General features: G+C 33.5%; 1 protein-coding gene and 1 long non-coding RNA gene across 3 annotated transcripts; one reads left to right on the forward strand and one right to left on the reverse strand.

Annotated features, from left to right (window-relative positions):
- Positions 1 to 365: 365 nt before the first annotated feature.
- LOC103862630 (thioredoxin H7-like) lies at positions 366 to 2,587 on the reverse strand. The gene is made up of 3 exons (XM_009140320.3): positions 975 to 2,587; positions 749 to 871; positions 366 to 632 (listed from the first exon to the last, which is right to left on the reverse strand). Exons 1-3 carry the CDS (start codon positions 1,104 to 1,106, stop codon positions 501 to 503), a joined length of 387 nt encoding a protein of 128 aa, XP_009138568.1. The 5' UTR covers positions 1,107 to 2,587; the 3' UTR covers positions 366 to 500.
- Positions 2,588 to 8,055: 5,468 nt separating this feature from the next.
- Positions 8,056 to 23,670, forward strand: LOC103862632. Of its 2 annotated transcripts, none has more exons than XR_004455908.1 (2): positions 8,056 to 8,277; positions 17,844 to 18,315. It is a non-coding gene; the product is annotated as an uncharacterized LOC103862632 (long non-coding RNA). The 2 variants fall into 2 exon arrangements; XR_004455909.1 differs by lacking the exon at positions 17,844 to 18,315 and adding an exon at positions 19,541 to 23,670 and having other exon boundaries at positions 8,152 to 8,277.
- The last annotated feature ends 151 nt before the right edge of the window (positions 23,671 to 23,821 follow it).

The raw sequence follows: 23,821 nt of genomic DNA on the forward strand, positions 1-23,821 counted from the left end.
CTGATCTCTTTATAACCATTGTATTCAATTACTATCTATTAATAAAGTCCACTTTCGTCAACTGGAAATTGATTACATCGTTGTGTTCTATGGATAACGTTGCCCATGTTATTTCTTCTCCAATCTTTTACAAACAACTAGTACCAAATACCTAGTGTGTCGGTTTAAGGATCCATATAATCTATCGATATGGATAGCTTTTGGCCATCACATAAGCATTTTATAAGTTTTTCACATTGAGGTATTAAATTTCGTACAAATGTGACTACAACGTAAGAGATTATTATATGTTGCTTAAAAAGATTTTTTTGTCAATTCATTCGTGATAAAAGACTAACTATCCAAGTCCTAATTGATGTATCAAGAGTGTCCAAACAATTTTGACATTTTTATTCATGATCTTTGAGAAAACAACACACCAAAAGCTCAACTTCGAACAATGAAACACATATGATCACTCCAAAGTATATTTTTTTGTTCTCCAATGAACAAGTACAATATTAAACCCTATGTTTTTCAATTTTGTACACAAGTTCATCAGGTTTGGCACCAACAACCCTATCAATCTCTTCTCCTCTCTTCAGAAAAACAAAAGCTGGAAGTGTGTTTGCTCTATACGTGCCAGCCACATCCTGCAAAAACATACCATATAGCTTAGTCTTGAGACTTAAATATTCACGGTTTCGGACTTTCGGTTACACTACGACCGTAAATGATAATTCATCAGTAAGAGAAAGAGCATAATAACCATGAGTCTATCCACATCAACCCTCGCAAAAACAGCTTCTGGGAACCTATAAACGATCTCCTTAACTCTAGGTTCCATCGCTTTACAAGGTCCACACCATGCAGCGGTGAAATCAATCACTAGCTTCAAAACCATCACAATTTTCCAGTTAGCTTAGAATAGAACCAATGCAATAACATGTAACCAATATCAATCACTAATATAATGTTTATTTATAAATATATACCAATTTATTTGAAACTTTCATGGAGTCAAAGACAGATCTCCATTGTCTTCTTGATTCGATTTCCACAACCAAACCATTCTTGTTTTCCACTGATGAAGGAACATCATGCACAGATGAAACATTAGAACCCATTATTTCCGAATGTGTGTATATAGAGAAATGATTTTTACTTAATTGCTTGTGGCTAATATGAAATTAAACAACAGACGGGTGAGCTTTATATAGATTTTAGTAGGAGAAGTTTGTTCATTATTATAAAAAGTAACTAATAGCAATGGAATATGATTCAGTTTGCACCTTCTCTAACCGCTGGTTTTATTTTTCAAGAATATGGAGCTTATTCCAATTTAATTTTGATGTGTTTAGTTCGATTTAGTTGTTCAATATTCTCCACTACATAAAGCAACTCTCACTATGGTATTTAGTATCTATATTAAAAATTGAAGTATATTTTTAAATATCACCCTTAAAAGATCACTTTATTTACGTTTAAATGCCATTGAATTAATATCAGAATATTCATACGATAGGAACAGAAACAATAACGTGTTATAAATCAACCCATGAATAACTAACTGTGAGAATCTATAAAAGATATTTAACTAACCATATATGATTTACGAATAATAGCTAAGAATCTAGAATTAAATATATAGGAATCAAATATTCCTATAACAACTAAATCTTGTCATATCAAATAACTCTAAATAGTCCTTTAATTACTTGCGCGGGTTTTTGTTTTCGTTTATTTTTATATAAACATTTTGTTTTCAATTCTAAATTGGTATATATTATAATATATAGATATATGTCTATCAATTTTTAAAATATATAAGTTTACAGTGTATTTTTTTATTGAATAGATTGTTTCAAACTTTCACATTCAAAAATCCAATGGATCATATATATTTTCGGATTATATTTTTATTATTAAAATTGTAACTATATATATAAAGATTAGTAAAATATTGTTTTATTGTCATATTCAAAAATATTGTAACATTTCACAAATTTAGAATGTTTTTGAAAAGTTAAACTTTTCGCTTCATAGATTTATATTATCGAGTCAATAATTAAACATCTAGCTTTTGTTTAATAATTAAAATAAACTATATAGTTTAAAATTTGTTTTTATTAGTTTAAGGTAATAAAGATTAATCATTGTTAGATAATCTGATTTTGTTATTAAAAAAAATCTTTATAATTTTAAAAGTTAACATCAGCAAATATTTAAATAATTACCATATCGAGTTATAATATTTCAACATTAAATTATATCTATTTAATTTATACTATCTATAAATCCAATAGATCATATATTGTTTAAATCCAATTATTGATAACCCAATAAAAATTTCTTAAAGACCCAAAATTTAAATGATAAGATTAGTTAGTAAATGTAACAAGACTTTCTTGGAATAAGTCCATTACGTAACTATATATATAAAGATTAGTTAAATATTGTGTTACTGTCATATTCAAAAATATTGTAACATTTCACAAATTTGAAAAGTTTTTAAAAAATTAAACTTTTCGCTTCATAGATTTATTTATTGAGTAAATAATTAAACATTTAGTTTTTGTTTAATTTTTAAAATAAACTATATAGTTTAAAATTTGTTTTCATTGGTTTAAGGTAGTAAAAATTAATCATTGTTAGATAATATGATTTTGTTATTAAATTTTTTTTTTTATAATTTTAAAAGTTAACATCAACAAATAATTAAATAATTAACATATCGAGATAATAGTATTACAATATTAAATTATATCTATTTAATTTATAGTATATATAAATCCAATTGATCATTTAATGTTTAAATCTAATTATTGATAGTCCAATAAAAATATCTGGTAGGTCCAAAATTTAAATGATAAGATTAGAGATTAAATGTAACATGACTTTTTAGGAATAAGTCAATTAAATCCATTTAAAAAAATCACACATGAATCAATGTAGGTGAAACCGAAAAAACGCATTTCCCACCAAAACCAGAAAAATGCATTTTTCCGCCAAAACTGGAAAACCGCATTTTCCCGCCAAAACCAGAAAACACATTTTCCCGCCAAAATCGGAAAACACATTTCCCGCCATAACCAGAAGACACACATTTTCCGCCAAAACCGCAGAAAAAATTCCGTCAAAAAGGCAAAAAATACACATTTCCGGTAAAAACGCAAAAATGCACATTTCCCGCCAAAATCGCAAAAAAAAAACTTTTTTTGTCAAACCCGCAAAAGACACTTTTTCGTCAAAAACACATTTTTTGCCAAACTGCAATACGTATTTTCCGCAAAAACCGCAAAAACGTATTTTCCGCCAAACCCATAAAAAAGTATTTTCCGCCAAAGCCGTAAAAATGCTCTTTTTCCGCCGAAACATAAAAAAAATTTTTTTAGTCATTTTATTAACAAGTCCACCTGGATGAAGATGCAAGGTAAAAAACGAACATAGCAGCATTAAGATGATTCATCTGGATGCATGGACGAAATTATGCATGGGCATTTTAACCTCGACCCGAAAACCCGAACTTGGAACCAACCAAAAAATATCCGACCCGGAACAGAAACGAAAATTTACAAGTACCTTTTGGGTCTAAATTTATTTTACCCGAAAGAACCGGAAAGAACCGACCCGAATAGACCCAGACCCGAAAAGAACAGATCCAAATAGACCCGACCCGGTAAGAACCGATTTGTGCCCGATTTAAAAACATACATATCTAAAACTATGATTTTTTCTGTTCTATTTGATATATATTATTTTGTAATATTTAAGATATATATGACATATATTGACTAAATTTGATGGAATTGGTTATGCCATATCTTTTTTAGATCATAAATACCCGAACCCGACCTGGACCGATATGGACCCTAAAAATTACGGATATTTTATGGGTCTTTTAATTATAGACCCAAACCGACCCGAACCCGACCCAAAAATTTCTAAGTACCTATTGGGTCTAAATATTTAAGACCCGAAAGACCTGGACCCGAAAGGAACCGGCCCGAACCGACCCGAATGCTCAGGTCTAGACGAAATGAAGAAACGAACAACACCCAGATGAAGCATCTGGATAAGACAATGTTTACTTTAAAATGAAATTCTATATATATATATATATATACTTTTTTTGTAGATCATTATGTATAATAATATTATATCATTAAGATCTATAATTTGGTGGTTCCTTGTTATTTTAGAATCTATTCTATCAATTTAAAGTCCAATTTTCTATCTATCATAAAAGGTTGTCATTTAAATTTTAAATGGTCGAACAAGACATATAATAATATCTATATATCTTATCAATGTAGAATCCTACAAAAAACATGGGGAGCAGCAGCCTTTTCTGATTCCCATTCTGAAGAAGCTTACTGAAAAAGGTGTAAGGAATAAGCTCAGTTTAATGAGAAACAAGGAGGGGTGGTATGGAAGGTGGACTCCGGTTTTGGTTTGGAACTAGAGTGTAGATTTGAATAATGTGGGAGATGTAGTAGCAAAGGTGAAATAGAAGTAGTTGTATTATTCACTGTCTACACTTGGATGTAAAAAGGCTTTTTGATGAATAAAATTTAACATTCATTGCGTACAATCAAAACGCCAGATCTACAAAGTTTGAGGGTAAGCTATTCAGATCTGCTCTCTTTAATGTCTATGCTGCTCCCCCACCACCCTTCACTGTCTCCTCCACCACGTCGCAAACTCTCAAGTCCCCCCTCCTAGTGGCTGCTGTTGTGAAATCCCAGACTCTCCCCCTCCTTTGGAGTCGCCATTCACTGCACTCTCGCCGGCAACATCTCGTCAATGTCAACACTCTGCCTCCGCCTCTCGACCACCGCAGCTCCTCCGTCAACACACCCCATTCAAACGGCCATCGTAGCTTTCCTGCGTTCTCCAAAGATATTGGTTCAATGTGGGCTTGCTCTACATGGGCCTTCTCCACAAGAAGATGGGCCTCAAGTCCCCATGCAATCTCTGGCCCAGTACTGAAGCTCATGTACTCCCAATCAACTATGTTATTTTAGAAGCTTCAGTCTCCTTTTATCTCCAAGCTACGCCATCTCGGCTATCCACCAGATCGAATTCTGGAACCGCCATTTCGCCCCGACACCGGCCAAAACCTCATTTCAAACTGTTGCCTCGCTAAAGTTTCTGATTGGGTTTCTGCGCGGATCTGTTTGTATCTGACCCGTAGTCTTGATCCAAATAGTCCATCATCAATGTTTCTCGAGCCATCGCAACTCAATAGGCAAATGTGCTGCTCCACTGTCCCCATACATGCTCTTCCGTCGACGACTCTACGTGTAGTCCTATTCCGGCAGCCTCCCCTCATCTCACTCCAACGCCTCTAAGTTTAGCATTTCCCGACTCTGTCAATTGCTATCCTTTAGAGACTGTACCGTCGACGACTCTGTGTGTAATCCTACTTCGGCAGCCTCTCCGTACCTCACTGCAACGTCGGGAGATCCAAGCATCTTCAGAGACGGTTTTCATCCGTTCTAAAAACCTATTGGTTGGGTTATTCAACGTCGATTTCGACTTCTTTGTGTTCTTTCGAATGCGGGCTTTAGAACTTCAATTGAAGATTTTCTGCGGGTTTCTTCTCTCTTTAGCCACTTCTATCTTTCTTTATGCTTTAGTTATGTTAGCTTATCAACTTATCGTCAAGAATATCTCCGGTTGTAATCGACTTTGCCCACTGGACCTTTAATTTTTAATATAAGCCTTGGTTGTTCAAAAAAAAAAATAATAACATCCATTCAAAAAACAATTTAGAATCCTAATATATAACTAATATTATCCAACCGTAATATTTTCTGATTGTACCACTCTAATAAAATAATAACCTAAAACTTCAATAATGTTATATCTGTAGTACAGAAATTTGTCCATATATATGTGACGTTCATTTGTTTTTCCAATTAATATAAATGTTTCATCATATCAGAACATAACCTTTAACCATCATATTATCATCATCTATATTATTATTATATATTCGATAAGTATCACTTTACAAGGATATTCTCAAATTTAATTTAGGGTTACAAAGAATGATGCAACTATACATATGTTAAATATAATGTATGAAAAACATTTAATCTTTCATATATAAGAAACATTCAATCCATCATATATTTTTCAATGATCTTTTCCATATTGTCATCGTTTAAATATATATATACTAGGAGTGTGCCCGCGCAGTGGTGTAATTGTTTTCTTTAATTTATGTAATTATTTTATGTCATGAAAATGTTTGAAAGTAAAGTTTTATATATTTTTGTTATAATTAGTTGATGTTATAGGGTATCATTTTCTTATACCGGTGATTTGAAGTTTGTCCTTGATTTGTGGTTGAACCTGTAATCCCGGTAACCTAAATATAATCCAATTAGAATTTTATGAAAAAATATTATTTTAAAATTCAGTAAAACCCGCAAAAAATCACAAAAATTTGGAACCCGACAACCTGTTGAACTACTGGTTAGACTAATAAGTTTTTTTTAGGTTTTTTAATTTTTTAATTTAAATTTTTTTGTATTTAGATGAAATGGAATTTTACTAATGCGATTTTTTTATTAATATTTCTTTATGCTGTCGGATATCGATTATGCATCTTCTTATTTTTTAATAGCTAATATGTTATTATTTTATTAATTTAATTAATTTATTGAAGCGTTGTTCGTCTGCAGTCCACCCAGTATAGAAGGTCATCCAGTTTAGTGTCCGGTTCGGTTTTTCTATTAGGTTATACATTATTTGTTTGTATGAAATGTGTAGTATTTGTTTTTGACAACAGATTTTACTGTTTATGATATATATTATTGGTGCTTACATAGTTTCTAATATAACCTACTATATTCTATTGTCTATATAATCATAGGTTTAATTTTTTATCTATACTATTAAAAGAAAAGCAGTCTTTAAAAATCTACTTATAAAAGGTTGTTAGACCCTTTTCTTTTTCTATTTTTTGGTCTTCCTTATATATTATATGTTATCCCTATTTAATCTCACTTTGTTATCAGCAAAATAAATATTATTAATTGGGCTTTGGGCGTTTAACTTAAAAAAATAATTTAACTGATACAACTCATTCAGAAAAGAAAATTATAAATCCAATTAAATTTTGTTACAGAAAAAAAAATTAACCAAATTAACTTTAGACCCATTTTTTACAAAATTCCAAATTATGAAGACCATTTTATACATAAATACATATAAATGTAACATTATTTAAATTGTATGGATTTCTGATAATAAAATATCTATCACAAACTGATTTTTTTTTTTAAAAGAATTGATAATAGTTTGATAGAAAATTAAAAAAGGAAAAAAAATAATACTTGTTTCACTATTTTGGTAGATTGATAATTAATATATTTATAAATAAACTTAACAATATTTGTTAAAAGAAATTTCTTATACAAGTCAAATGTATATTAATATATCAAAAATTTATAAAACAAAAAACAAATTATATTTTTCTCAGTGGATTAATAACGGTCTTTTTGATTTTCAGATACTTTTACTATATTCATTTTATTATATTCTATCCCACTATATATGAATTACTAGATCTTACGGTTCGACCACAAGTCTGATTCGGATATGAAAATTCAATGAAAACATTGTACCGGACTGAAATAATAATAATAGCACAACTTTTAAATATTTTAGATATCTAATAATAAATATAAATTCATTTAATATTTAAGTTTACAGTCACCAAAAAAAATACTCGCGCTTAAGAAGCGCGGATCAAAACCTAGTAAATACATTAAACCCATTGTAGAGAGATTAATGGATCTGGTGGACCCACATTAATTGGAATAATATAAAGAGACCCATAATTAGAGAAAAGTAAAAAAATGAGAAAAATTTAGGAAAACATAATCTTGGCCCAATTTCTTTATTTTTTTGTTTGGCTGCCGTTGTGTATTTTTTTCTCGTGTCGTTGTGTAGAAGAGAAGATACAGAAACAAAATACCTTTGAAATCTATGGAAACAAAGCCAATTAAGGGCGACAAATCTATAGATTCATTGAAGGCTGACAGAAACTGGCTGTGAAAAGAAAAGCAAGAGTACAGACGACTAAAAGACCTTTGAGAAACCTGTTGGAGAGGCCTAGGGAAGGGGTAGAATCTACAGCGGTAATAAAAGAGGTGGTGAAGAAGCTTGGGACGGAACTGTTTGTGAATAGGAAGAACGATATCGACTTTAATTTCATTGACGCCAAATGATTGGTGATCACTTCCCCTGCCCCGTCCTAATCTTACCGGAGGTAGTAAAGAGGTAACTTTTTTATTTTTAATTGGTTTCATGAATGCTTTTTGTTGCATTGCTAATATGGAATTAGTATATCTGTGTAACGAAGTTTCTGAAAATCTGAGAGTAAGTTTTGTCAAATTCTGAAAGTAAAACATAAAAGAGTTAATTCTATGGGAAATTAGAAAGCGGTCTTGCTGTACGTAGGAACATTTGAAACACTTATATGTTTCCATGGTTCGATTTATGTGTCTTTTGTATGAATCACCTACTTGTTCCATGCTTTTTCCTGCAAAATATGTTAAAATGCTTCAATTGTTTTCTGTGTTTTCCCTGTTTGCATATGCATTTTTATTGTAATTAATTTCAATCACCTAGTTTTGATGGAGGTTGCTGAAAAACTATCCGAGCAACGATCCGAGCACAAAGTCCTGGCCTCAACTCGGAAAGGGAGATCTGGGGAGCAGCCAGTGTTCATGCCAGTATGTGTTTGAGTTATGAGTAGGAAAAATCAAAGCTTCTGTGATAACCATGAAGCCTTGAACGTCTATTTATAGGATACAAATCCTGAAGAATACGAAGAGATCGGAGGTTCTGGTGAATTGAAAAGTAGTGGGGAGAGAATTTACTGAGATTAAATGTTGTGTTTATGGATTGAACATAAATCGTGATTCCGTTATAAAGATGATGATGTTTAGTTTCGGTTCAGGAGACGGCGGAAGAAGGGGAGTGGTTGCTGGGCCAAAAAAAAAAAGCCCAACATAAACACCAAAATTAGAGAAAGCCATAGAGAACCCAACCCAAAAACAACTAATGACAATACAGAAAAGGAAAACGCGTTCGGGAGCTTTCGTAAATAATAACATGTATGAGAGGGAGCTGGCGTGGCGCGATTTCCTTCTTCTGCGACGCTGACGTGGCAGTCTCTTCTCTTTTATATATATAGATAGATAGATATATCTTAGATTTTTTTCTCTCCATAAAACATTTTAGGACACTTGTCGTGTTCTCATTTATTGAATTTTTTAAATGGGTTTGGGCTTCTAGAGAAAATACTGGTCTAGTTACAAAATGTCTAACATGTTTTGTTAAGAGGTCCAGTAGATACTAGAGGTTTGGAAAATTATTTGTTGGTTTCGTTGATCTATCTTCTTGGTACGTGAAGAATGTCAATGATTAAGATCTCAATCTTTAGTTTCTTATGTGATATACATGTGCTGATTCAATTCAGGGTTTATACATTAGCTATTGTAAATCGTCTTTCAAATACAACGATGGATCTTTCTAGATACATTGATTCGATGTCCTCAAGTGCTATGTGATTTGCCTTCAAATAAAAAAACGTTGTGATCTTATGCTGTAGTTAGATTCTGGATCGACAGTAACAGATTTTTGACTACTGATTAGCTTATGTGTATACAGTGGCGGAGCCAGCTAATCAAATCAATTCACAGGGGTCATTACATAACAAACATATGTTATATGGGTCAATGTGTTAGATTAGTAACATTTTTCAGTTGTTTTCTTTTCAAAATACAAGTAAAACTTGTTTTTTATGAAAATTCATGTGGGTCACATGACCACCCTCACAAAGCACTAGCTCCGCCACTGTGTGTATACCTAAATCAATATATACCTTACAAAAACGAATTGTAATCGTTGTTTGAAAAAAATCATTGGGAAAACTTTGCTCTGTATTTGGATGTGGTGAAGCCTTTTTAGTGGAGGATTTGCACTGTTTTTCCAATTTAGATTTTGTGGCTTAAACTTTCTTTGGCATTATGGCTTCTAGTCTCCCGATGAGACCTCGATTGGAGCATGTCCTTGGTGATACCCATGACCATTTGCGAGTCCTCACGTATGCTTTCCCCATTTTTTAAATATGTTCAAATTTCTCATTCTCTTTCGTGTTATGCTTTTCAGTATCACTGAAGTCTTTTGTGTATCAATGATTCTATTCTATATGCGAGTAAATAGGTTTTAGTTGTTCAAATTTTAGTGCTCTTTGAAATTTTTAATCATTTTTTTTTTTTTGTCGTCAACTTTACAGACTCATATAGACTCTGTAAACCAAGCCGGAAGATATTGATCCATGTGAACGACGAAAGACGGCTGAATCCTAACACTGCGTGCTAGGCTATCCGCCTTTGTATTCTGCGCTCTTGGTACATGGACGATCTCTGATTGTAAGAAACTTGCTCTCAGACTTTTGATGTCTTCCAAATAACTTGCAAACGCTGGCCACTCTTCTGGTTCCGAAACCATCTTCACCAATTGAGAACAATCCGTTGCAAACGTAACCTGAGATTGACGTAAATTCCTCATACATTCCATAGCCCATAGTAGTGCTTCCATCTCCGCATGTAGAGGAGAAAGGCTAGCCCGAACATTCCTCGCCCCCAGCAACCCAGCGAAGCCTTCTAAAGTGCTGTGCCAACCCTGGCCGGAGAAAGTATCTTTCTCTTTCCAGGAACCATCTGTGAAACACCATCGTCCTGGATTTAACAGTGAAGACCTAATCTCTTCCTGTGGGACCATTCTCTGTTCATTCACTAGTTGGGCTTCAGCCCAAAGGGTTGATTCTGTTTCCGCCAATTTGAGCGTATCCCTAGGATCAATATCCAGATTACTAAAAACCTTACTATTCCTTCCTTTCCAGATATACCATAGTATCCATGCGAACTGATGATCATCTAACTGCGGAAAGACTCTCCAGAAAAGATGATCCATATTTGCAAAAAGGATTGTGTGGGAAATGTAGTTGGATTTGATGGTATCTTTGAGAGAGCCCAAACCTGAAGTGCTGGAGGACATTCGAAAAACACATGATTTATCGATTCCTCCTCAGCTCCGCATCTTGTACAACATATATCGCCAGTTATCCCTCTCGCTTGTAAATTTTTCTTAACCGCTATACACCCTGTCACCAACTGCCAGAGAAAATGTTTAAGCTTTGGTGGACACCTGACTTTCCAGCAGAATGATTTCAAACCATCGACCGTAGGTCCAAAAAATGCTGGTGGTTTTGCTCTATCCGGGTAAACTCGTTCTACCTGATATCCCGATTTAACCGTGTATTTCCCATTTGTTGTGAAATGCCATCCATCTTTGTCCTCCAACTGATATCTACTCAGTCGTATACTCTCGATAATTTTCACATCCTGTGGATCCACTAGAGCCTGAAGTGCCTGCGAGTTCCAAATTCCCAAAGTAGGGTCTATAAGAGAAGCCACTGTGAGGTCAGGGTAAAGATTGTGTTGGTTTTTATTTGCTGGTCTCGGGCGAGTGGTTGGGAGCCAAGGATCATTCCATACAGAGATAGAAGATCCTGATCCCACCCGTTTGATTAGTCCTTTGCTAACCAGAGATCTAGCTGATGTAATACTCCGCCATCCATATGACGGAGAGTATGAGCGAATCGGTTCCAGGGGTGAGGCATTCCTGAAGTATCGACCTTTAAAAACTCGAGAAAATAAAGTATTTGGCTTCTCGATCAATCGCCAAAACTGTTTACCAAGCATCGCTGTATTGAAATCAGTGATGTCTTTAAAACCCAGTCCTCCTTCCTCCTTGCTAACACATACTTTATCCCAAGATTTCCAATGCATACCTCTCGTACTTCCCCGGGGCTCCACCAAAATTGGGCTACCGCACCTGTCAGTTTCTTTACGGTTGCCTTAGGCAATCGATAGCAAGACATCACATGATTTGGTAATGCCGTAATCACCGATTTAATAATCACCTCTTTTCCTCCTTTTGTAAAGAACTTAAAAGTCCAACCATTAACCCGTTTGTTTAGTCTATCCTGCACAAAACTAAAAACCTGAACCTTTGAACCCCCAAGATTTTCTGGTAATCCTAGATAAGTTCCCATTCCTCCATGATTCTGAATGCCCAGGATGTCTCTCATTTCCTGTCTGTTGGACTCTTCAATTTTATGTCCAAATTGGATCGAAGACTTCTCAAAATTAATGAGTTGACCTGACACCATCTCATATTCCTTTAAGATTCTGAGAATAGTTTGACATTCCTCTCTCTGGGCTTTGCAAAAGAAAAGACTATCATCCGCAAACAGTAGATGTGAAATGGAAGGACATGCTCGAGCTACCTTCATTCCTGTCAATTGTTTCCCATCCTCCGCCTTTTTAATATTTGCAATCAAAGCCTCAGTGCACAAAATAAATAAATAAGGAGATAACGGATCTCCTTGCCGTAACCCTCTATTCGGAATAATAAGGCCTCTTGGTTGTCCATTTAGTAAAACCCGATATTGAACCGATGATATGCATTCCATCATTAATTTAATCCAATGAAGATCAAAACCCATCTTCTCTAGTAAAGCTTTAATAAAGTCCCATTCCACTCTATCATACGCTTTGCTCATATCCGTTTTAATTGCCATATATTTTCCTTGACATGATTTGTTAGTCCGTAATCCATGAAACATCTCCTGAGCTATAAGAATATTATCAGTTATCAACCTCCCTGCCACGAATGCCGATTGCGTTTCCGAAATAAGAGACGGCAGACAAAGTTTCAGCCGCTGGCACAGAACCTTCGAGATAATTTTATACCCGACATTACATAGACTAATGGGTCTCAATTCCGTCATCCTAGTAGGCCTCTCCGTCTTTGGGATCATACATATATTAGTAATATTTAACCGTGGATCCAAGTCCCCAGACACCAAAAAATTATTTACCATTGTTACCAAATCATTCTTAATGATATGCCAGGAATGCTGGAAAAAAAGAGCCGTCATACCATCCGGTCCTGGCGCCTTCTCTGGATGCATCATAAACAAAGCCTCTTTTACCTCACTCTCAGTCGCCACTCTCAACAATCGTTGATTCATCTGAGGAGTGATACCCGTTGTTACCTCTGAGAGAAAACTATCAAATCCTGTCGGCGAAGTGGTACTAAACAGCTCTTCAAAATAGTCAACAGCCACCTTTTCCACTCCAATATCTTCTGTAATCCAGTTCCCCGCAGCATCATGTAAGCCAACAATCCTATTCCGAACTCGTCGTTGCTTAGTTAAGGCATGATAGAACTTGGTATTTAGATCCCCCGAAGAGTACCACATATTCCTACTTTTCTGGTGCCAATAATCTTCTTCATCCTTATAAGCTTCTTGTAACTTTCTGGAGACCTCCACAATATCCTCCTGTGACCTAGCATTATCTGTCTGAACCTCCTCGAGGGCCTTTTGTAAATCGCTTATTTTCTCCTTGCCATAAGGTGGATTATTTTTCCGCCATTTTGCAATTTCATGTCGACAATTGCTAATTTTTGCTACTATATCATCCTCGCTACGAATCCTATCATCTGACCAACCCGTCGTAATGGATTCCAGAAGCCCCTCTTGCCCTACCCACCTCTTATCAAACCGAAATTGCCCTTTCCTTCTGTGAACTTTATCGTCTAGATACGCCACCACTGGTCGATGATCGGATGCCACCAAACCTAGATATTCTGTGTAAGAACAGGGAAATAGAGTATGCCACTCCTCATTTGCTAGAGCGCGATCTAACCGACACCTTACAGTCACAGCCCCTTTTCCTTTTCCTCTTCTCCCCTGCCACGACATTTTGTTCCCTCTAGCCGGAAATTCCAGAAGTCCAGTATTTCTTATCATGTTATTAAAAGGGATAAAAGAATCCGCACTTCTCAAAGCTCCTCCATCTTTTTCATGATTTCCCGTAATCTCGTTTAAATCACCAATAATAAACCAGGGCTCAGATCTTGCAATGCCATACCTAGTTAATCTTTCCCACACTTGTTCCCTCATTTGTTGAACCGGATCTCCATAAACAAATGTGAGAAACACCTTTTTTCCCAAAGCCACCGCCTCTACATCTATCATTCGATTACTTGAATAGAGTATGTTAACTTGATACTCATTATTATAGAAAAGTGCTAGACCACCACTCCTTCCATTTGGTTCCACTGTAACCAGATTATCAAAACCCGAATGTAATTGAAATCTGTGTACAAAGTCATACTCCTGTTTGGTCTCTGATAAAAAAAGAAAATCTAGTTTATGTTTGTGCCATATCTCTCGCAGATAACTCATTGTCCATTTACTTCCCATTCCTCTACAGTTCCAACTTAGTGCTCTCATTAAAAAATATAAGAATACTCCCAAGAGTTAGCAAAATTGGGTTTAATGATACCCTGAAATCCCAACCACCAAAACACCATAACCCCATAAAACACCAAACTTTCACTCCACCCGTCACAAAAAAACGGCTTCAATATAATAATGGTACGCCCTGTCCCTATTCCAATGATATACATTATTTCCAAATCCACCTCATCATCTAGTTTGAAACCAATAAACACCATGATAGAAAAAACAAACATATGAGACTTGTTCTTCACGTAAAGCATAGAAGAATAATCTGTATACATTTCTAAACCATCTTCAATATCTATACCAAATATCAATTCCTTTATTTCCAAAGTAACCACTCTAATCTTCACCGAATAAACCATCTGCGACTGGTTTAAAGAGACCAGCCACAGGTCTCGAGTCGATACAACAAGAACGTTATGTTCTGTCGTGAGCCACTTCCCAAAACCAACAAAACACACAAGTGCCAAATCATTTATTTGTCTTCTAAGAACATTAACCAGCATAAATAATACCGCTTCGAGAATACCAACCCTCCTGTTATGATCACATACGCTCAACAAAATAAACCAAATCCAAAAACCAATACCAAAAATATTATTCCATACGTTCCAAAGACCAAACAAACCACATTTTAATAAGTGCCCATTTAAAACCCAGACATACCAAATAAAACTTGAACTGCTCGTAGAGCTTATTGAACCAACAAAAAAACTGAAAGTAAAAAAAAAACAAACAAACCCGTAACATAGCTGTCTTCAAAACACCCACAATCCATAAACAGTTAAGGCTTGGGTAGCTGTTTCGGGTGTGAGGTACCCTTTTCTTCCACTTGCTTAGCACCACCACCCCTGTGGAGGCTCTGTTTAGCTTGTACCCGTTTGCGAGGCGACATAAGCACTTGAGCAAACTTGGAGTTGTGTCCACCAGTAACTGAAAACAAAGGCTTGCGCAGCCCCGTTTTCTTCTCCGCCGCCGATTCCCCCTTACCCTCAACAATGCCTCCAGTTCTATCTTCTTCGACAACTTCTGTTGCCCCCACCTGATCCATATCTGTTCCTTCTCCATCTGTAAGATATTTCCAGTTCGACCCCTTAATGATTGTGCTTGATCTTCTGGATTCCGCATCCACTCCGAGGATCTGAATGATAACCATATCCTAAAAAGCCCAATCGTATCTCCATTCCCAACCCCTTTCGATTGAAACTCTATCGAACTCGTTATTAGGTAATTGATTCGCAGATCTCCGCTGAGTTCCCCTAATTTCCCATCTCCATATGATTCTCCTCGAATCGTGAAATTCCTATGAGCACCCGGATCCCAATCTCGATCGAACATCCAAACCCTAATTTGAACTCGCCATCGCCGTCGCCTTTTCTCTACTTTTCTTTTCTCTTAATTAAATTTTTAATCATTATAAAGAGTGCATTATCTTATCACACTTTCTTGTCTTTTTTTATGACTTTACACACTTGTTGCTGGAGATGTACTTTTATCATATCCTAGGCTTCATTAGGACAAAAATGGATCTCCGTGAGTGAACTAAAAAAGAAAACAAAGTTGTATTTTCTTTCCAGTTAGTGGGAACCAAACTAGTTAGCTTTTGAATTTTCTTGTAGGAATTATTAAAATAGATTTATAGGCAATATGGACAAACTAGGTTAAGATCCGTGCCTTGCACGGGATGAACATTATATATAAAAATTATTTTATATATTATATGTTTATAACATATTATGAAATAATAAATATATATTGAATAATTAAAAAATCATTATCTACTACTTATAGAATTAGATTGGTGCGAACATATAAATAAATTTTATAAATCAAAAAAATATTTTTTCTATTTGATATGATATATAATTAAATTTAAATGATATTAACATATATGGTATATTTTAATATTAATATTTATTAGATGATGCTTTTTGCTCATATTTGTTTTTTATCATTTGTATCTGTTATAGCAAAAAGTCTAAATTAGTGATAACAAAATTTTCACTGTGGGATTAATGGTTTAAGTAATTTATAATATTTTAAAAAATTAAGTTGTCAATATTTTTTCAAATTTTTTTATCAAAAAAATGTTCAAAGTAAATTTAAAAATTAAGATATTTATGTATTTTTATATGGCATATAGTTTAATTTAAAATGATACATATATTTATATATCTTTTATTTTTGATACTTATTAAATGAGACTTTCAACTTATATTATTTTTTAATTATTTGTATCATGTCATAACAAAAGTTTTAAATCATAGATCAAAAAATTTGAATGTGAAATTTTTAATAGTTTTAGTAATTTATACTCGTTTTTGAAAATTCAAAATAAAATATATAAATAATTTTTTAATTTTTATTATATGGTTACTATGATTGTTTAATTTATTTTAATAGCTTAAAATTTTTAAAAAAAAATAATTATAATATACACTTATTTTTATCAAATCTTTATTATTCAAAACCATTAATTGTCATATATACTTTAGTTACATTAGGCAATTCCGTAATCTTATTTAAAGAAATAATGAAGCACATTAATAATGTATTTATTGTGGTTTAATAAAAAAATTATTATATATTTAGATGGACCAATCTATTTCTCTAAAGATTCTAAGAATCATTATAGTGATGACACGTGGCTACAAAAAATGTTGCAATGCTTCTCAAATAATATATAGGGGATTACAACTGTTGGATGTAAATCATTAGATAGGATATAGTAACTTGCATTAGATAGTTTTCTATTTCATATTATTATTATTATCATTATTCATTCCATCTTCTATTTTTATTTATTTTTCTCAATTTTTTATCTCATACTTGTGAGTATAAAGCAAATATAATTGTTACAATAAATTATAAAAATTTTTTTCTATTTTTCAAAATCCATTTATATATATATATATATATATATATTTTAACAAATACAAAAAAATGCATAGACATAAAAAATATAAGCGGACATGGATGTATGTAGTTAGTCAAGTTAGGAGTTAGTCTAAGTTGTAGTTAGTTTAATATTTTTTATCCCATCATGTTTAATTCATTATTATTATATTTTCTAATATGTAAATAAATATATAATAATTTTAGAAAAATCTAAATTTTTATCCTTGTTAAGTTGATATATATATATATATATGTTATAAATTTTCTAGAACTTTTTTAATATTTAACATTCATACACAAATTATATGGACATGGATGATATATATGTGGACAATAGAGATGTAGACATAGATAAAACTGTGTATACCAATAAGACATAAACATGTTCGTATTAGAGCCTCATGTGGATGGGTGTGACTGAGGCTCAAGAACACTAACAAACACATAAATTATTTCAACGAAAAACAGACAGCACAAATATATGAGGATGATGATTAGAATGAAGACAAATTGTTTTTTCTCGAAAACAACACATACATTCATGGTTCAATCTACACAGAAAGCAATGGAATTTAATCACTCAAATATCGCGCCAAAGAAACAAACCCAGAAAGAAACAGATTCTTTTCTTGCCAGGAATGTGGAAGAAGAAAATCGAAGAAGTTGAAGGAAAAAGTAAAGATGGAGTGACAGATGCAAAATCAAACAAGCGACGACTCATGATCCATGGTCATCTACGAATTTGAGGAAGAAGAAGGAAATAATTTCGAGAATTAGGATTAGAGTAATTGGGAAAAGTGAATCTGTAAATCTAAAGTGGTCCTGCAGAGAGAATAAATGTTTATTTTTAATTGTTTATGTATTTTTACTGTTGTGTGAGAAGTAGTTTACGGTTTGATGATTTTTGTTGGAATTGTTTAGTTGTGCTTTAGTCTAGGATATAGAAGACATTAGCATAGAGAAAGTGTGTGATATAGAGAAAGTGTCTCTATGTATAATTGAAAAGTAAAAATGTGTTGTAAAGAGTAATGTAACGTTTTGACCCGTCCACGGCTAATGGGTCATCTACACCTGCTTTCTCGGTTCGTGGGCTCTATTCCGCTCCAACGATCGATCCGTTAATTTTTTAAGGCTCGAAATCATTGTTTACTGACCCTGCAATCATCACATGACCTTTTCCGTGCTTTGGCTTCACTCGCATGCTATCGCGAATCACTTCACAATAGGTCACCCATGCTTCCACTACTCCAGCTCAAGCACGCTTAACTCTGGAGTTCTTTCAGGATGTGCTCCGGAAAAGATAAGTCAACTTTTGTGACATAGGTAGCCAAATCAATTCTCTTAACCGTTTTTCACATATTACAACTCGGGATGTTACAATTCATCCCTCTCAAAGAATGCAATGTCCTCGTTGCGCCCCACGACAGGTCTCAAGATGCCTCTTAGGTCAGAACTGAGATGGCTAACCAGCTCTGATACCACTAGTAACGCCCCGACCGCCCACAGCTAATGGGCCACCCACGCCCGCTCTCTCGGCCCGTGGGTCCATCCCGTTCCAGCGATCGGTCCGTTAATTTTTCTAAAGGCTCGAAATCATTGTTTACTGACCCTGCAATCACCACCCGACATTTTCACATGCTTTGGCCTCACTCGCACGCTATCGCGAATCACTTCCCGATAGGTCACCCATCCTTCCACTACTCTAGCTCAAACACGTTTAACTCTGGAGTTCTTTAAGGATGTGTTCCGGAAAAGGTAAGTCAGCTTTGGTGACATAGGTAGCCAAATCAATTCTCTTAAACCTTTTCACATATTACAACTCGGGATGTTACAAGTAAATTTTTCCATTGTAAAAGAGAGACAGATAACGGTATCATCCGGAAAAATATTTTACTCAGTGAAACAAAATATTCACACCATTATCTGGTTGAAGGAATGGTTTTCACAAGTCGGAGTTACTATAAAACAATTTTGTCGAGCAAAAAACAGTTCACTGGAGAAGAAGAACTAACTGCCAGTGTTGCCACATGTTTAGTAACTTCAAAAAACTGTATTTAGATATTTTAGGTTTTGACCACGATTTGATTGTGATAAAGAAAATCAGATCATTTGATCGTATGTGAGATATGCTTAATACGTCTTCACAATGTAATTGTCATTGCTAAAGTTCTTATATTGATGAAGAAAATGTAACAATAGATTGATGGATTAACTCAAGATTGGTACTTTATGAAAATATCAAAGTTAATGTTTCAGTCTTAAAAGGAGTGAGACAACATTGAAAGTGAGGGCTAACAAAGGAAGTCCTGAATTGATTCCACCTGGATAAATGAGACTTCTGAAGGATGCAACAACGTTAATGTGGTTGCAGTGGAAGCTTGAGCAGTAGTCACAGTTGCAAACTTTTACAAGAGGAGACTTTTTTGGGAACTGGTAGCAGAGGAAGGCTCTCAAGAGGCTGTGAGCTTTTCAAACGTACTCGCCAAGGTAACAAAGATTATCATTTCTTTTTCGTTTAGTTTACGTTTAATTCTTGGATATTTTTCTTAATACTTTTTTACTTTGCCATTGGAAAATAGTCATGTTTACATCAATAAGATGAATCAGGTAAATGATTGTTGATCTGATCAAAAAGATAATAGAGAGCCAATTTATTTTTGAACAGTGGGGAATCTTTAGCTTGATTCAATTCACATGGATGTGAACTTTGTTATACCAAATACATAAAGATATTTTAAATGGCGAGATAAAAAGAGAAATCAAAAACAGAACTAACGCTGATAAAAAAACATTTGCTCTGATAAGACAAGGGAGAAGAAGAGTCTTTTATGTATCAGGTATGCATTCCAAGCTGTCTTGTATGCCTTGTGGAGAGAAAGAAATAAGCTAAAACATGGTGATCAGATTATGCCTTTGCCAGTCCTTAAAAGAGTTGTAGAGAAAGGGATTCGTAATAGAATCAGTTTGGTGCGCAAAAGAGGAGTTAGAGGTATGGAGGAGGTGATGCAATTCTGGTTTCTATCTAGATTATAATTAGCATTTTGATTTTATTTTGAGTTGTAGAGGGCAAGATACATTGCAAAGAAGTATGCACTTAATGTAATAAAGCTTTTTTTTAAATAAATTTAATATTCATTCAAAAATAATAATAATGAAGATATGGGATCCACTTTTTTCTTTTACTCAAGCATTGTCTTTGAGAAACGCCAAATAAAAGACTCTAAAATGTATGTCTTGGCATTGTTTTCTAGGCATTTTAGTGTTAGTTTATTTTGTGATAACGGGATTTTTTTTGTTAGGATCATCTATATAATGTACACACATGTTTGTGACTAAGTTTGAAACGTCTTAGGAACAATGAAATAGCCGGTGAGGATATTCGTTTATGAAAATGTGATTCTCACTTGATGTATTTTCCCCATGATTATAAGTAAATAAGCGACATAAACGAGCTCTCAAGTATCTTAAAGATTTCAAGTGTAATAGGGTTGAAAAACCAAAACAGTTCACACTTGAGCTATTTTTTGTGGCTTGTTGCACTTAAGAAGGTTTGGAGGTTTGTTATTTGGATACGTTTTTTTATTAAAATGTTATTCTCTTTTTTGATGGATTTCCAGATAAATAAGCAAGATGAATGAGCTCGCAAGCATCTCAAAGATATCAAATGGAATCAGGTTAAAGAACCAAAACGATTCACGCTTGATCTTTTCTTTGGCCAGAATTCTTACTGCCAAAAAAGTGAAGATTTTGATTACAAATTATGTAAAGTTCGTAAGCTCACGATTATTGGTGATTAACGAGTAGGTAGTTGTTGTGGCGAAGTTCTGGATGACTGGAGAAACCACACAAGTCATTTCACGAGTTTAAGGTATGAAATTGCGAACCACATTTTATTTTTCAGATCAGTTCGACGAAGAAGACTTCTTTGCAATTGACCTTCTGTGCGTATTTTAATAGAAGACTTCTAGGAAAGTCTTCTAACTTTCCTTTGTAAACAAAAATTTTGAAATTCTAAGAAGAAATCTTCTCGGAAAAACAGGTTAGTTTAAAATTTGACTGAAGTTCGTCAGAAATTTGACTTTTTGTAGAAGACTTCTAAGGAGGTCTTCCTGGAGAAAACTGCTATGAAGTCTTCCCTAAGTCTTCTCAATGCCGGAAGATGTCTATAAGAAGACTTCTAAAGAAGTCTTTTCGATTTTAATTATGGGTTTTGGTCAAACCTTTACCCGCAAGAGAAGACTTATAGAGAAGTAAATCTTCTCTCGAAAAGTCAAATATAGTCAATTGCAAAAGTAACTCAGTAGACTTCTTGCAACTTTGAAAAGACTTCCGGAAGACTTAGATAAGACTTCTTTTGAAGTATTCTCCAGGTAAGACTTCCCTAGAAGTATTCTAGAAAAAATCAAAATTCTGACCAACTTCGGTCAAATTCAAAAGTCACCTCTTTTAAAGAAGTCTTCTCTGAAAATTTTGAAAAAAATTCAATTTCAAAAGTAAGCCAATATTTACAAAGGAAGACTTCCGAAGATGTCTTCTGTAGAATAGACTTTTTAAGAAGTCTTCCTTCGTAAATTTAGAATTACAAAAATGACCTATTCAGAAGACTTCTTTTGAAGTCTACACAAGGTAGACTTATTTTGAAGTCTTCCATGAATAACTTCAAAAGAAGTCTTCTACGTAAATCTTTATTAAACTTCAAATTTATCCAAAATTAAAATGAATTTTTAATATTTTCTTGCTAATTCATGTTTATTAGTCAATATTGGACTATTGAGTCGAATTCATAACTTAATTGGTGATAATTATGAAGTTACAAACATTGATGTTTAATAATGTTTCTAGCTAAACGGAGAAGTCTTTTGTAAGTCTTCCTCATAAGTGTTAACTTTCAAAATTGTTAAGTAACTTCAAGAATATCAAGTCATATGGTTTAATGTGTCCTTTTAGATCATAAGATATAATTTTTAACATACATGAAGCAAAAAGAATTTCAACTTTCACTTAAAATTCAAGTTTGATCTTTTGTGAATTTGATTAATTTTTTTTTGTGAAGTCTTCTCTCTTAGTTTTAATAAATTTGACTAAGTTTTTGTTTTTTGTTTTGAGTGGGTAGAATAGTTAAAAAAATTCATTTGATTAACATTTCTTTAAGTTTACAAAAGAATTCACAACTAAATAGTGAACATACAAATCATAAAACAGACCATAAACAAAACTATTACACATGAACTAGATATCATTCCTCAACATAGTAAGTTTGGTCTCCACTTGACATCATTCATTTGTACCACTTTGGACAGAAGACTTTGGAAGACTTCCCGAAGATTTCATGGGATGTCTTCTAGCATAAAATACATTAGAAGATTTCTCAAGAAGTCAGCCAAGAGTCTTCCAAGAGTTTCTGAGAGTCTTCCAAGAGTCTTCTAAGAAATCTTCCAAAGTCTACCTCATATCTGAAAAATCTGCATATTCAAAAGCATTCAAATGGCTTCAAACAGCTAAATCTTCAAAAATAATTTTTTATGCTTAAATAATAAATAAAACAATCAAATTAGGTTAAATCTATAATTTTTTAGAATCTAATATATAAAACACACAATACATATCCAAAATTTGTATAACTTTGAGCAGAAAACTTTGGAAGACTTCATGAAGACTTCGTGGGACGGCTTCTAGCATAAAATCCATTAGAAAACTTCCCAAGAAGTCTTCCAAGAGTCCTCTGAGAAGTCTTCCAAAGTGTGATTTAAATCTGAAAATTTTACATATTCAAAAGCATTCAAATAGCTTCAAATAGAGAAAACTTCAAAAGCGTTTTTTTATGCTTAATAATAAACAAAAAATTCAAAAAAAACTCAACGACACATACATTGAGCCAGCTAAACAAATACAAACTACATGACCAACTATTTAACAATTTAGAAACTTACTTTCGATGCTTACGAAGAAGACGAAGACGACAACCAAGATCAGTGAAATTACCTAAACAAAAAGTAGAGTAAGTTACAAACTCTGATAAATACAACTAACAATGATTTTTGTTTACATTTTATCCATCAAATAAAATAGAAACAAATACAACCACACCAGGAGATACAAGAGACAATCCCAACAGACACAAAAACAACAACAACATCTCCACCTCCTCATTCCCTTTGTCTTATGAAAATAACTTGCATGTTCAATGTAAACAGGCCAATGCTATTGTTTTCTTATGGGCAATACATATATTCGTTTAAAACCTATTAAGACCCAAATACAAACTCATTTTATAATTATTTCTACATGTCTTCATTTGTTTTAAGGTTCAACAAAAGCAACAAGTTTAAAAATAAAATAAAAACATATAACCAACATAATAAGAATAGAAAAATTATTACTTAATACACAGAAGTTACACAACTAAACTAGAAAAAAATATTCATAAAGAAAAGGTACTCTCCAACAATCTTAATATAATTTATGTAATCTCAACAGTACAATTAACAAATTAAAAAGACAGATAAACAATAAATCTTAGTGACACAACAAGCAATA

The sequence above is a fragment of the Brassica rapa genome, chromosome A03, assembly GCF_000309985.2.
Source record: "Brassica rapa cultivar Chiifu-401-42 chromosome A03, CAAS_Brap_v3.01, whole genome shotgun sequence".
Classification (NCBI taxonomy): Eukaryota; Viridiplantae; Streptophyta; class Magnoliopsida; order Brassicales; family Brassicaceae; genus Brassica; species Brassica rapa.